General features: G+C 43.9%; 1 protein-coding gene across 3 annotated transcripts in view; it reads right to left on the bottom strand.

Moving 5' to 3' along the window:
* COLEC11 (collectin subfamily member 11) overlaps window positions 1-16,204 on the bottom strand; it is a 114,163-nt gene extending 97,959 nt beyond the window's left edge. For 2 of the 3 annotated variants that reach the window (XM_073568100.1, XM_073568101.1), the window contains exon 1: window positions 16,134-16,204. In XM_073568100.1, coding sequence (XP_073424201.1) covers window positions 16,134-16,197 — 64 coding nt within the window. In that variant the 5' untranslated portion in view covers window positions 16,198-16,204. Of the gene's footprint in view, window positions 1-2,499; window positions 2,921-16,133 lie in introns of those variants that run through there. The other variant, XM_073568102.1, reaches the window with a different exon arrangement.
* Window positions 16,205-16,442: the final 238 nt, after the last annotated feature.

Raw genomic sequence — 16,442 nt, 5'->3', positions numbered from 1 at the left:
TTTTGTTAATAAATTGAACCCCATCCCTGGATGTTCACTTTAGCCTTAGTTTATCAGGCGTTTTGGGGACATTAATTTTTGGCACTTACTCATGTATAAGTGTGGCGCCCTGCGTCTTTACCGCTACAAAAGGGTTAAATATGTACTGTTTTGCATGTGTTTTGTGAGCAATGGGAGTTATGCTTTCTCTGCTAGAGACCACAACACCCACACACAATTTACCTCACTCCCTTACTTGTCTGAAGCTTAGAGCTTTGCAGACATACCCTTAATGGGAGGGGGAGGAGTCGGGAGTTGTTTTCAGTGAAGGAGAAGGAAGAAAGATGGAGAACGCTCTTGGAAGCTATGCCATGTGCTTCCTCCAGGAGTAAAGCTAAGAAGCATCAGGGGGTCAACCCCTAGGCCATCCATGCTTTCAGAGCAGGGTGGTAAGCTGAGAGAGACTGTGCAAGTTCATACAACCAACAGCATAGTGTTTTCCCCAGGAAGACTGCCGCAAACTAGGATCAGTGAAGGATTGTGCAAGAAGGAACTCGAGCTTGACACAGGATCCAAGCTGCAAGTTGCCAGCGGAGGAAATCACAGTGAGTAGAGGCTATACTAGAAGTTCCAGACTCTGGGAAGCATTGGTCCCTGAAGGGATTAGAATAGCAGGAATCTTACACTGAGTCACAGCAGAGAGAAGGATAACTCCCATTCTCCAGAACAGACTGTAACCTGGCGAGAGTTGTAATGTCTCCTCTGAACTGCACCTGAACTACAGTAAATGATAAAGTGACTTTTCCTATCTCCTGCCTTATTACTCCGTGCCTTCTACTTCCATCACAATCTCTGGGGGACAGCCCTGGTTGGAGAGGGTTAAACATCTGCACTTTCATCACCATCTACTCCCCCAGGGATCATCTGCAGTGTCGGCTATACTACAGTCGAACACTCCAACTGGTGTCACGAATCACTACATAAACTTTATCCCTAATCAATACACCCCTTTTACATGACCGCCTAGGGCCACGGACCGGGTCTCTGCCACTGTGACACATGCCTTTAAGACGACCGGCCCGGTACCGAGTATCCCACGGCCTCTGGGGGGCGTCATAAGTATTATAGGTTCTTCTCCTCCCTGAAAGACTGCCCAGCTCCCTTGTTATATAAATGGCTGTTGCTTGTGGAGGAACATGTCAACAGATTTGTCCACCGGTCTTTTTCAGTGGAAAACATTAAAATTGGACAGCTGCTTTTCTTTTGAAGGAGGCTGATGGCCGGGTCTGGTCACAAGTTCCTCCATCACTGTACATTATTATAAGAGGATCGCTGTGCAGTCTGACAAAGGAGAAGACTATAACGCTTATATCACTAAGTGCCACAAGTTCCTGTCCCCAACATGTTTGTTAAATAAAGTGGACAACACTTTAATGTCATGACATTGCTTAGATAACACATTAATTTACAATTGTTGGGGTCCAGGACCACCACTAATCCTAAAGGGGCCACAATGCTCATGTAGTGCTGCACAAGGAACTGCAGGGAGGCCATAATGACTGCATCATCTCTGTAGCCCCTTCTGTACCAGGATTACACAGATTCAGACCCAGGTACAATCACATAACGTTTAGGGCATCTTCACAAGTTGGTTGTTTGCTGCGGATTTGCTGTAGAAAATTTTGCATCGGTCCCATTTATCTGAAATGAACTCATTCACATGAATAGAATCAATTTTCAGTCTCAGAAATTTCTGCACCGACATCTGCAGCAAATAATGAACGTGTTCAGCAATAGATCCGAGGACGGTGAATACAGCACAACCTGTTATTTGGTAATAAACTGCATCTGGGGCTGAACATTTGGTTGTCCATCTTTGGAAGCAATATTTTTTTTATTTACTTAAATACATATATTTTAGCCTATAAAAAGTAAAGGAAAAGAAAAAATGTTTTTGGGTATTTAACTGCCTAAATGTTGCACAATTTGGCTTTATTTCCTAGTAAATTTAATTTTACTTTAACGTTACAAACTCTCCCGTCAAACAATCATAACAGACTGACTGACAGACTCTCAGTTAACTCATTCAGCAGCCGGCAATGGACGAGGGTATGAAAGGCAAATGGTGCAACTTTGTTAAAGAAACCCAGCTGTAAACATTATTTTTAGCCCTAAAAATCCTTGCATTTAGTTTAAAAAAAAAGAAACATCTGTGAGACACGGCAGAAGACATTATTAGAGGGGATCCTTTTGCTGAAAACTCCACTGAACACTAAACCAAAGGATCTTCTGCAAACCTAAGTCCGCTATGTCTCCATCTGCCACTGAAATCAATAAGGTTGTGGGTAGGGGGGTCTTAATTGATGGAACATTGTCTGACAAGTGTCATGGATGTGTCAGATGATGTTGCAAGGTGCATATATCCTTTAACTAAGACAGTTATGGTAACGCACCATTAAATAACCCATCCAGCTCTGCTACATCTATACAAAATGACTACTAAGGAGTAGATAACCTCACCTTTATTACCAGCAAAGACGACCAGATGCTTCTTATCTGTCCTTTTTCTGCATTTAACCAAATCAAATGAAGACGATAGAGAAAATGTTCTTGTGGTTCTGCTATAACTAAGGGTCCGTGCGTGTAGTGTCGGGTAGAACCTGGCCCTATTATATGGTTATTATTGCCCCCAGCAGCTACATCGCACTTGAATTTCATGTGCTTTTTAATGACATGTAACGTTGCATTCTTTTCTCCTGTTCTCCGCAAGTGAAATTTGCATGGAGGTAGAGAAGTCAAATAAAGATGTTATGAAAAGTTCTTCTGAGAACTGTGGACAGAGTGCAGTCCAAGCACAACACAGGGATGGAACCGGCCGAGCTCCTCTCCAAACACGGACTGCTGCTGACTGCAGGAATTGGAGCCACATCAGAAAAGAAGATTTAAGCAGAGATTCCCAAAAATGTTTTTCAAATAAGGAAACTCTTAAGCGACCGTGCCCAGGCAGGAAATTTCACAAGAGCACAGATACCCAGAACTGAATGTCAAATAGGTGTAACTATTAATTCTACCCATCAGGGGGCCCCATGATGAGCCAAATACCAGGAAAACAGGCGGAGGTGTTCTTCTGCCTATTTCAATAGGAAACGTTTACGTCCCTGTTGCTGTTTTATTATTATTATTATCATTTTCGTAAAATTCCGATAATCCGGCATACACAGGGGCACTGAGGTGCTGGATTATGATTTTGATTTAACTTCGCATATACCGCTGTAGCAAACGTAATCATGATCACAAAACACCCTCTTGATAACTTGTCACAGAAGTTTGTCTTACTTAAAGGGGACCTTTCACTTGCTCAAAAAATTGGGTTAAATGCCTTCTAAAAATCCCTAAGCGTACCCGATTCTGCCACTCTTTTCCATTTTGTTCTATGTGGTTCCATTTCAGAAATATTCACAATTGTTTGTTTTGGAGCTCAGTATGTGAAATTTCTACTTGTAGGTCAACTAGGCTTTTCTTCTTCTGGGGTGTGTAATTTCACCCCTCTCTACCAGGCGCTAGCATTCACAGTTCAGAAGTATCTGAGGCTGATAAATTGCTTGCTGACGAGCTGTGATTCACAGGGTCTGGGAGGGAGAGGATAAAGCACAAGACCCCTGAGAAGACTCTGTAGAAACGCCCAGTTACACTACAATCAGAGATTTCACTTACTTACTGCACTCAAAAAGCGACAAATGTGAATATCTCCGCAATGGAGCGACGCATCACAAAACAGAAAAGAGCAGCAGAATCAGGGTAGTTCAGGGATTTTGACAATATATTTTACTCATTTTTTTTAAGCAAGTGACAGTTTCTTTTTAAGAGGATTAAAAACACCCACATGCAATAATAGATCTTTCAGTGCACATAGGTGGCCATTGTTCTCAGTAACACAACTGCTTTTTGCATAGGACGATGCACTGCCGAGAACTATGCTATGACCATTTGGGTAAACCAAAACATCATTTCATCCGACAAAATAACGATTTGCTTGTTCATCGGGTGATTGGCAATACTACCGTGAAATGAGCACGGTTAGAAAGTTATCAACTGAATGATTGTTCATCTGTCAGGGCAAAGTCAGGAGGTCCCCTTGTACAGTACATAAGACTGTCGACCGATCTTGCCAATATTGGCAGGTTAGTCCAACTTTCTATTTTGTATGGGGTTGTCCAGGCTTGGGGTTAAAATCTGCAGTTAATATGGCATTCGGATAAGCTGTTGGACTGCAAAGGGTCTATGTAATGTTCTTTTGCAGGGGCATTATATGTGCCTTCCAGCAGTGTCGGACTGAGGTGCCAAGGGCCCACCAGTAAAACTGACTTTGGGAGGGCCCCCTTTTCACTTGCATACAAATATTACACTACCCTTGATCATAAATTTACCTATAGCTCTATATAATAATAAACTGGATAGTTTGGTTAATGAAAGATGAGATGCTTTTTGCTGTACAGAGTGAATTATGCCCACACTTTGGGATTGGGGGCCAGGATCTGCACAGGGGCCCACCGGGGGATTCCGCTGTTACCCTATGGGCCAGTCCGAGCCTGCCTGCCAGTGTCTCAACTTCCAGACTATCTGGTAAATTCCTAGTAATCTGGTTTAGAATTATTCTGTCTCATTCCAAATTACCCTTACCTCAAGAAAAACAATAGCTAGACGAATCGAATATTACTAAATTGATATTTTCTCTTTAGCATTATGATGGTATTCAGGTCCATTTTCATTTTCTTTACAACGGTCCTCAAAAACGTGTCGTGTTGAAAAAATATTACATGTACATCATATTATTGAACACATCTCATTTTTATCACATTTATGAATAATGATACCTACAAATGCTGATGTAAAATACTGATCAAATAGTGAACGTGTACACATGTCCTTAGGTCTCAATCAGACATCAAGTTTTTACATGAAAAAAAGACCATGTTTAGCATTGAGTGAGTTTGGTCAGAGCTTCATTTATTTTTTTTCACTGAAAAAAATGTTCTCCACCTTCTCCTATCTGTAAGTCAGGGAAAAACAGACGACCTGTAGGCTTCAGCTTATCGTTTTAGAGGTTTTCTTTAAGTCACATTCCTTTTTTGTTAGTGAACACACAGAAAGAAAGGAGTCTATATCCATATTGTAAAATCACCTCACTATTTTATTGGATAAATAATATCAGGCTGTGTGCACACGTTGCGGATTCTGCTGCGTTTCCGCAGCGTTTTTGGCCCTGCGGAAACGCAGCAGTTCCGCAGACATGGTACAGTACCATGTTAGCCTATGGCAATTCAAATCCGCTGTGCACACGATGCGGTTTTTTCAGCGCGGTTTTGCTGCAGTTTACAAACCGCAGCATGTTAATTGTTTGTGCAGATTACGCAGCGGTTTCACACCTTTAGCACAGTAGAGGTGTGAAACTGCAGGGCAAAACCGCAGACTAATCCGCAGGAAAACCGCAGGTCACTTTACCTGTGGTTTTACCTGCGGATCCACGCGGAAAAACCCGCAGGTGAATCCGCAGAGTGTGCACATAGCCTCACACATTTAAGACAAAAGGATAGTGCAAAGTCATGGCAGAGTTAAATCCGAGAGCCCAAAGTGCAACACTAGTGCAGTATTCCAGACAATAGGGTATTTAATTATGTATATTGCCAGTGCTATAATATATACAGGGCCCCACAAAACAAAATTAGGCGGAGGTGTGATAAACCCACAGTGAGGTGTGCACATAACCTAGTGATCCCTCCCCATCTGTTAGCAGGTTGTAACCCCAATCACTGTGTCTTACCCATGGCTGTCAGGAAGATCTGCACGCTGTGCCCCAACGCGCGTTTCGCGAGGGCTTCTTCCGGGGGACGTTGCGATATTCACTGTCTTACTGTCCACCTTATATACCGCCACTCCATGTGTCCCATATACCGCTAATAGCGGCGCATGTTTCCGGGAGAGAAATCGGATGTCATCAGCGCCTATTTTTGTTTTTTTGTTAGGACTACTTTCATTAGTACTATGTACTTGTTTTTAACAATCATTTTGTTGTGATAAGGTTGACATAGGATAAATGACTCGTTGAAAAAAAATTATTTCTTCATATACCCAATTAGAAAGAAGACTCTAACCATCCATGCATTAACAATAAAACAATATCAGTCCATTACCCTTTTCAGGACTTTCTTCTACGAGCCCAACCAGAGAGTTTTGGTGTAAGGCAACGTACACACGATTAGTATTTGTAAGCCAAAATCAGGAATGAAACTGTAAGGCGGTGTGGCAAAGGATGAGAATCCCGAGTGCTGTGTGGCATTTGTGCATAAGGACTGCCATGTACTGTCCAAACGGGACCCTGCAGAACCAACTGGAAGAGTTTCAGGAGGGATGAGATTAGATGGAGTACCAGGTCAGGTGACTTTGATGGCGCAGTGCCCTTGTATAAAAAGCCAGCGCGCTCAAACAGGAGTGAATTTGGCGCCAAGGGAAGGGACGGTCAAGTCATCTGTAGAGAAAGATGCTGAGTCCGGGGTGGCAGGAATGTGTGAGCCAGCAGATTGTGGCACACCTAGAAGCAGAACCCAGGCAGGCCAGACAAGCTCCAGAACCCAGACGATGCCGGTCAAGACCCGATGACCAGACCTGCTTCAGGTAAGGTATAGAATCCAGACTACGCCAGTCAAGGCCAGAAGACCAGACCTGTGCTGGTCAAGACACGGAGCCCAGACAAAGTCAGTCAAGAGCCGAGGCCTGGCCCTCATCCCACTGAGTATGAGAGACATCCGCCGTCGGTCAAGCACCGAAAATCTGTGAGGAAACGCCGGTGGGAGTGGATGCCAGCCGTGGTGAATGGGAGGTGTGAGTGAGCTGAGCCGTTGCTTCCAGCACTGATGTACGATACCGGGGGTTGGTGTGGCGCCCCCAGGAGTATGGTCGCCACAGTGGCATAGCCTTCCTCCTAGGGAGTGTGATGTCATGCTTGGAAGCAATAAAGGATCTCTCTAGCAGTTAACCACAACACACAACACAGTTTCCATTCCAGGTCAGCAGAGGGAGCTCTGAAGCAAAACTGCGGGAAGAGCTACTCTCTGGGGGCCAGGAAGGGAAAATTAGGAGTTCGTGTGAGGAGGGAAACGTGTGTGGACGAGAAGAGCTGGGAGATTGAGCAGAGAGTTCAGGCTCATTCCCAGCTATAGCACATGATCTGGAGCCCGGTCTCCAAGGCTGTATGGACACTGATGGTCCTGCAACAGAAACCGGAGGAATAGGAAGCTGTAAATGCTTTATTCCCACATAAGACTCGGAGGCACAACAGCGATGTGTGAGCCAGAAGAGGAAGGCTACAGCTGTCTGCCATACGAGGGAGTTCTAAAGAGAATAAGCAAGTGGAACTTCAGTGTAACACAGTACTGCAAGTACCTTCAAATAAGCGCTAGGAAGGAGACTACACAACCCATCTGCCTAGAGAGATTCATAAGTTGCTTCCAGGCTAGATAGCTCCTGTGCCATCTGTAATCTGGACCCTGGACTGCATTTGCCAAGCAAAGTAAAGGTAAAGAAACTGCACCCTGTTGTGTCCTTGCCTTCTTCCTGCAACCCCGTCAGCACTGCTTCACCCCTGTGCCAGACACTGCACCCTTTTCCTCAACACCTATCCTCACTGCCCTGGGATTACTGCCCTACCTGTGGAGGGCCACAACATCATAGCTGCACCACACCATCTGTCCCAGGGGATCTGTCCGCAGCGTCGGCTTAACATCTTCATTGCCGAACACCACAGGTGGCGTCACGAATCATTCACTCATAAACTTTATTCCATCACTTATCCCCTTTTACATGGGCGCCCAGGGCCACGGACTGGGTCACCGCTGCTGTGACATTCCCCTTTGAGAGACCGGCCCGGTACTGAGTACCCCACTGCCCTGGGAGGGCGACCCATTGGCCTGGGCTAATACAGACAGGGCAGGGGCTGGTTAAAGCGAAGTAGGCCCAACGAACCTTGTTAGACTTTGTCAGGAGGACTTGCGGCCCAGCTGGAAAAACCAGAGACCTCCGCTAGGGCCTGTGTTAGAGGAAGAAGCAGTACAGTGTCTCACATAGTCCTACGATCATTATCACTGTTAGAAGGTCATAAGAAGATATAACAAGAAACTATTGTATTAGTTGACGTAAACCTGTATTTAACGCTGTAATTACTCGGTTTTGCACTATTCACTGTTGCTATAGTTACTACAATTTCTTGCCTTACTAGAGAAGTAAAAAGTTTAATTGTTTACTGTCGCCTTGTCTCCATCTGCATGTTGCATTCTGTCACCTGCTGATAGAACAATCAGAGGGAAAGTGTAATAGAAACGCATCAACACTTCTGTATTCATCACCCACTCCTGGTTTTTGGTTTACAAAAACTGATGTAAAATACTGAACGTGTGAACGTGGCCTAACTGCTCCCTCTGGTAGATGCCACCCATCTATTACAATGTCCACAATGTAGTGTTACACTTATACTTCTGTACTGACAATTTGTTGTCAGCCCTGACCCCCCCCCCCTTCAGTAATACCTACACCCCAGGGCTTGGACTCATTTCACTCTTAAATTAAGGATTGTCTTGGTGAGAAAGTGTTTGTTATATTTGCTTCCTTAATCTGAATGGCTGCCATGTACTGCTATACTTATATGCTACAGGGAAATTTACATTGGTTTTCCAACTTTAAAAAAAAGTGGTCCCCAGATGACAGCCCTCATGTAAAATAACAAAATTAGTTAGTACTCACCCACCCCGGATCCAGCACCAGCTGTCCAACACTGCTCCTGTCCCTATGTTTCGGCTGCAGCAGTGATATCAAGTCCACAGTGCACATCACTGAGCTCAGCTACTCTGCAGATGGAGACTGCATGAGTTACAGAACTTAGAGATTGGCTGCAGCGGTCTGGAGTGCTATAAATGTAATGTCTCTAAACTGAAGACAAACCACAAAATCAGGAGCCTCAGCTGACAAAAAGCTCTGGATCCAGGCAATATTAGTGCTATCTGATTTTGTTATTTTACGTGACTGCTATCATTTTGGGGCCACTATTTTAACAGTGAAAACCCTCTTTGAAGTGTTATACCCTTCTTTTTAACTGTGTTACGGTATTTAGGTAGTTGCTATTTACATCCATATTACATTCCCCTCTCCCCCCAGATCTCCCAATATACCACTGTTCCTGTTTTATTACTTACATTTTTATGCCTGGAGGACAAGCCACCAATCCAAGATGGCAGTGGTCACCGGTTCCCTAAACGTATGCAGTTTCTATTGAAGAAGTATTCTCAAGTTTGGAAGGTTATCCATTATCTGGAGATACAAAATACCTTCCTAATTGTGGGGGGTCTGACTGCTATGGCCCCCCACTGATCCCAAGAACGAGGACTCTAAAAAGCTCTGACTGAATGGACTGGTGGTTGATCATGCGCCATACTGCTCCATTCATTTTCATTGGAGTGCCGAAGTCCAGAGGAGCGCAACGCTCGGCAGTCTCTGGCGTTCCCAGTAAGAATGAATGGAAAACCAGTATTCATGATCAACAACGGCTTATTTAGCCAGGGCTCTTCAAGGTCCCAATTCACAAGATTAGTGGGATCCCAGAGCTTGGCTACGCAGCAATCGGATAGTTATAGTGTATCCCACAGATAGGTACAAGTGTCAAACGTTAGGAAACCCCTTTAGCTTCTAAGCATGCATCAACTCCTGATCCTGTCCAGCTCTCAGCACCCATTATATAAAACGGCTCCTCGGCAAACACAGAAGCTAAGTAGCCGATCAACTGAGCCGCTCAACACCCCACCTTTCCCACCACCAGTGGCACAACAATGCTGCTGACCTGAACTGTCACGCAAGTAAAAGCACCTGCGTCCCCCAGCAACAAGGAAATCATGAGGCTGTGCAGCACTACGCTCCTAAAGATGGGTATAAACCTTTAAGGCCATGTTCACACCTTCAGTATTTGGTCAGTATTTTACATCATTATTTGGAAGCCAAAATCAGGAGTGGAACAATCCGAGGAAAAGTATAATAGAAACATGTCACCACTTCTGCATTTTTAACCCACTCCTGGATTTGGCTTATAAAATATTGACCAAATACAAAAAGTGTGAACATATCCTAAAACTGACAAACTCATCTCTCTGGAAAAATGAGCCTTTTGTCAGGAGTTTTACCCTGCCACACACAGTCCATTGGAGTTCCATTCATGTATGTAGGGCTGCAAGCTTCCTGCACAAGCTTCCTGCATGCCTTGGAGCAACAGGATCAGTGATCATTAGGGGTTCTAGAGGGTAACCCACACCAATCATAAAGTAATGGCATGAGCCAGTAGTATGCCATCACTCCATAAACTGGGGATACTTCTTTAGACACTCAATAAATATAAGATCATGGCCGAAATCACCGTCATGGCCTTGAAATTGCTTCAGAAAATGAAGTATTTATCCCCAAAAATTATTGCAATTACACATTTTGTTATACACGTTTTTTAGCTTTGTGTGTATTGGAACAACACAAAAAAACTGAGAAAAAAAAGGAAAATAGGACATGATTTCACAAAAACAAAAAACAAAAATGGGCTGGACAAAATTGTTGGCACCCTCAACTTAATGTTTAGTTGCACATCCTTTGGAATAAATAAATGAAATCAATAGCTTCCTATAACCATCAACAAGTTTCTTACACCTCTCAACTGGAATTTTGGACCACTCTTATTTTTGCAAACTGCTCCAGGTCTCTCATATTTGAAAGCACCTTCTCCCAACAGCAATTTTAAGATCTCTCCACAGCTGCAACACATGCAGGGGTTGCCTAACAGTGGGATGGTGTGAATACAGTATGATGAGTGGGGGTAGATGCGGACACAGTATGAGGAGTGAGAGGCGGGAGAAATTTATTGGGGGGTGGAGGTGCAGACACAGTATGTTGAGTGTGGGGGATTGGTGCAGACATAAAATGGGGAGGATGGGTGTGAACAAAGTATAGAGACTGGTCCCCAGAAGGGGGACACAGTGTGAGAGGACAGTGTGAAGAGGGGGCCCAGTATGAAAAGGCGACGACAGTGTGGAGGGCATGTACTAACTATAGGATGGACAGCGTGTGGGATCATATTTTGTGCAGGGAATATATTGAGCGGCAATTATTTATTCAGGGTCTCAGCATATGGCAGATATTTTTATTCAGGATCATTATAAAAACACTGTTAATTTTATGGGTATCGTGTGGGGATGTGCTGCAGAAGACCAGAGAGCATGGAAGTCTGCAGAAACTAACTATGGATGAGAAAAGTCATCATTGAGTCTGGACAAGAACAAAGAGAATAACTCCAGAGACTACGTCATCTAACAGGTACCTAGATGTAAAGTTGTTTTTTTTTTTTTAATTTTCATATTTTTCTTTATGTTGGGAGGAGGAGACTGCAGACTTCTGAATTCTCATTGTGCGCACTGCACACTGTCAGGATTCTCTGGTGCCAGCGATTTGCATACATGTGGTCACCTGCCGACTAGACATGCATGGGCTCACTCAATGAAAATGAATTGAGCGAGGCCAGACACATGTAGTCGGAATGTGGCCAGAAGTATACAAATCGCATACTTGTGCTGACATGACCGTCCACTTTTACCACTGGCAAGGGGGAATCTTAAAAGTGTGCAGTGCATTCGCTGTGAGAATTCACAAGCTTGCAGCCACCTATAGTGACTGTAGTCTTTCATCTCAAACCTGGACAAGCTCTTTAATTATAAAATTAAGCCCTGTAGCCAATCCTAACAGTGTGTAATATACTCACTGTAGGAAATCAGGTCTGCTTGCTAATTTCGTCAGTCATTACATGGCTCTTCACTCATATGCTATTTTCATACTTACAGTCATGTGACAAAGAACTTTTCTTCTTTTTTCTCTCAGTTTTTCTCTCAGAATTAGAAAAAAAAGCAGCTCGTTAGCATGTGACTAAGTGTGCTGGAGGGGGGCACCAAACTGAATTCTTGCCCCGTGCGCCAGAAAACCTAGCTACACCTCTATGCTAACCCAACACATAGCAATAATAATCTAAGGAATCATAGGGGCAATGTAGTATACAGGTTCCTGCATGGGGCCACTCTTCTGAGGGTCATATGTTGTAAATTCATGAAAAGATAGATCATCTAGATACAATGTGGGGAAAACAAACAATCACTGGATCTAAAATACAGTCACTGGCTCCAGAAGTCCAGTAAGATGGTTCCAGTTACTTGTCTAGTATGAGTCATGTAGAGATAGTGAAGATGACTTGACCCTTTATGGTCTTGTATTTTTTAGATGATCATTTGGGGTTAAGGTATGTATATCTATATATAAAGCTGAGTGTATGTACTGTATGTGTGTGTGTATGTTTCAAGCCATGCCCACTCCACATAGCCCCGCCCACTGATGGATGGAGCGGGGTTGTAGAGGGAAAGTGCAGGATGAGGGTGGAGAGTGGGGCTGTGGAGGAAGAGAGCGAGGCTGTGGAGGAAGAGAGCGAGGCTGTGGAGGGAGAGAGTGGGGCTGTGGAGGGAGAGTGGGACACGGATGGAGAGCGGGGCTGCGGAGGTATAGAAAGGGATGGCGCATGGAGAGCGGGGCTGCAGAGGGAGAGAGCGGAATGGCGGGTGGAGAGTGGGGCTGCGGAAGGAGAAAGCGTGAAGGGGTGAAGAGCGGGGCTGCAGAGGGAGAGAGCGGAATGGCGGGTGGAGAGTGGGGCTGCGGAAGGAGAAAGCGTGAAGGGGTGAAGAGCGGGGCTGCTGAGGGAGAGAGCAGGAAGGCCAGTGGAGACAGAGGCGGTAGGGGAGAGAGTGGGATGGCGAGCGAAGAGCAGGACAGCGAGTTAAGAGCGGCGTTGGAGAGGAAGAGCGCAGGACGACCAGTGGAGAGCAGGGCTGCAGAGGGAGAGAGCGGGGCTGTGGAGGGAAAATGCAGGACGGCGATTGGAGAGTGGGGCTGCGGAAGGAGAGAGAGTGATGGAGGATGGAGAGCTGGGCTGCGGAGGGAGACAGAGGGGCAGCGGAGCGAAAGCCGGGCTGCTGAGGGAGACAGCAGGATGGCCAGTGGAGACAGGGGCTGCGGAGGGAGACAGCGGGGCTGCGAAGCTAAAGCTGGGCTGCTGAGGGAGAGAGTGGGATGGCCAGTGGAGACTGGGTCTGCAGAGGGACAGAGCGGAATGATGGATGGAGAGCCGGGCTGCTGAGGGAGAATGCGGGATGGCGGGTGGAGAGCTGGGCTTCGGAGGGAGAGAGTGGGACAGTGGGTGGAGAGCTGGAATTCGGAGGGAGAGAGCGGGACTGTGAGTGGAGAGCAGGGCTGCGGAGGGAGAGAGCATGACGGCAGTTAGTTACTATGCCCAGGCAATGCCGGGCTCTTCACCTAGTTATACATAATTTTAGTGAGTTTATTTCATGGTCATAATTGAAGCCTTTGCACTTCCACATATAAAGCTTCTACACATCACTATATTTTTCCTTGGAAGAAATGCGTTGCTTCTATGAAAGAACACCTGATGGAACATGTCGTCTGTATAAATTTGTAGGCACACAGACGTACAGTATATACTTATCGATTTCTGTGGGTGCTGCATTACAGAGCTATACAACATAGATCCATTTAAGCCTGCATGCTTGTACCTTGCCTGTAATATGGGTTAACCATCTGAGTGATGGGGGATCAGTCATGCAAGTATGGCTTCTTTTCCTATAGTAAAACAAATTATATTGTTTAAAAAAAAAAAATGTCCTGGCTGCAAAACCCCTTTAAGTGGAGATGGGAGGACTTCAATTCGCAGGGCTCTGGTCCATCAGCCAGGTCAGTAAGTTGTGACTACTAGACAGGAGCCATGCGAATCTCCTTACCTCCCAACATCCCCGGCTCTTCTTTTGATTAGCCGGGCTGGTATGAAGTTGTGTATGCGTCATGATGCAATGATTAACCTGGCTAATCAGAAGAACTTAGAATTCCAGTAAGGAAGAGGAGATTCACAGGGGTCATGTCTGACGGGCACAGATAACGGACCTGTCAGATAGACTGGAATGTTGCAAATTAATTCTCCGATCGCTACCTTTAAGTCTAACAATTAATTGAGTCTTAATTATATTTGTGAGCATATTTTCTACTCTGTTTTATGCCGCAAGAAATGTTTCTGCTGTATAATTAATAATTGGAAATTGTAGCATTTATACAAACCTAAAAATGTCATTCCGGCCAAATTTTGCATCCTGCAAACACAAGGAGAATGTGGCATCTCTTTCATCTGCTGCACAATAAATATTAGTGAATGCGCCCACCACAACGGCTGCTCACCTTTGTGATTGGAGCAGCATAAAAAGCCCTTTGATATTAGGATAGTCTATTTTTTTTTTTACCATCCTGCATGTACTATCCGTAAATAGGGGTTGTATATATCACAGGATTAACAAGTGGCAATATCTAGATCTTTAGTACTTTGTGAAGTCTACAATGTAAAGAAAGTTATGGCCAAATACTATTTTTTTGCTAAAAAGTAAAAATGTGGAAGGCCAAAAGACAAAACAGCTCAGTTTTTCATTTCAAAGGCCACATTCACACAGCAGTATCTGGTCAGTTTTTACATCAGTATTTGCAAGCCAAAACCAGGAGTTGGTGATAAATCCAGAAGTGGTGACGGGTTTCTATTATACTTTTCCTCTGATAGTTCCACTCCTGATTTTGGTTTACAAATACTGATGTATAATGCTGACCAAAAACTGACCGTGCGAACGTGGCCTAAAAAAAAGAAGAAGAAGAAAGAAACATAGCTGATTTTTCAGTAGAAGTTGCCAAACGTTGACTAAGGCCAGGGTCACATGATCGTATAAAAAAAAATCGGTCCGATTTGCATGAAGGAAAGTGGGACAATTTTTAATTTGTCACCCATGTGCAATCCATGATCTTACTCAGCAGTTATTAATCATTTGCAGTTTCCTATGTTACAGAATTGTAATATATCCATTGAAATCGGAATCCGTACGGTATCCGATATTTTTTTCGCACTCATCCAATCTCGGAGTGAAATCATAGCATGCTGCAATTTTTTTCTCATGCCAAATACAGCTAAGAAAAAAATACGCAGATTTGCACGGCCTCGTTGAATAACATTGGCCCGAGTGAAATTTCTTTTTTTATCGGATTGCACTGGTATGATTTACATTTTTAGCAAAAATTGCACCAAAAACTACATCCAAACACGTAGCCTCATAGTACAGTCATATACACAGTGAAATCTAGGGAAATACTCCTCGGTCTCGTGTCACTCCTGTGTATCATAGTGGGTGCAGTATGTTGATATGTGATGTTTTTAGTGCATTTCCTTTAATGCTTTATAATAAAAAAAAATCTAAAAAAATTAAATTGATAAAAATGGCACTACGGAGCATACCTTTAGCTGACTGTGGATTATTGATCAGCTCATATTAACCCACATCCAGTATGTGCAACGCGTCATTTTTATCATTCACAGCTCACTGCCAAACACATTTCTCAGTTTTTGTGCTAATTACAAGAAGTCACAATGCTGACACTTTTTTGTTGCATCTTTTATGCAATTTTTGTTTTAAGTTATTGATGGATAGACGATAAAGGGAAGGACATAAGTAAATTCTTCACTTTTCCTTTTAACCCCTTCCTAATTCTTTTTTCAAAAACTGCACTAAAAAAGCCACCCAACATGTCTAAGTTTTATAATATATTTTATACTGTAACTTTGACTTATGACTTTCTATAGCTTTGATGTGACAATCATGCTTGAAGAATAGAAGATCACAACTCTACCACTGGAACAAAAATTCTATCACAGGCATCCACGACCGTAAATCAATTTTTCCCGCAATTGCGACCAAAATGTCAGGTCACCTCTGCCTGTCACATAGGTGCGAAGCATCAAGATTTGGATCCGATTCTGGTTTCCAAGATTTATAGCTGCAGTGATGGAAGCGATCATCATTGCTACGTATGCATGAATGCAGGTGAAGAAAAAAATAAAAATGAGATGACCTAAAAGCCTCATCTTTCAAAAGACGTAGAAGACGAAGAAATACAGGTAGAAGAAGTATATTGAAAAAAAAGTTGAGCAAGTTTCCTACCTGATATTCCCGTGAGGATTTGGGTTGGAACTGTCCTCTGTTTCGCAAGGCTCGTGAACCTCATTGCTGCTGTTTACAGAAGGCTGACAGATCTTAATTGAAAAAGATGCCTTCAGCTCTGGAGCTCAAGGAGTCACAAGTGTTATCTGTAAACTGTTTCCTGCTTGAAACTTTTCAGCTGCTCTTCTGGATAATTAGGCACCAAAAAAAGTGTGGGAAACAAGAGAATGGTCCATGATGTAACCCACCATCAGTTAGGAGCAGCACAAGATGTCAATGAGTTGTAGATGAAGCACAAGGTTTGGATGA

Source organism: Dendrobates tinctorius, unplaced genomic scaffold, assembly GCF_039654945.1.
Source record: "Dendrobates tinctorius isolate UK_male_01 unplaced genomic scaffold, ASM3965494v1 ptg000021l, whole genome shotgun sequence".
Classification (NCBI taxonomy): domain Eukaryota; kingdom Metazoa; phylum Chordata; class Amphibia; order Anura; family Dendrobatidae; genus Dendrobates; species Dendrobates tinctorius.
This window is presented reverse-complemented; position numbering and strand designations above follow the sequence as displayed.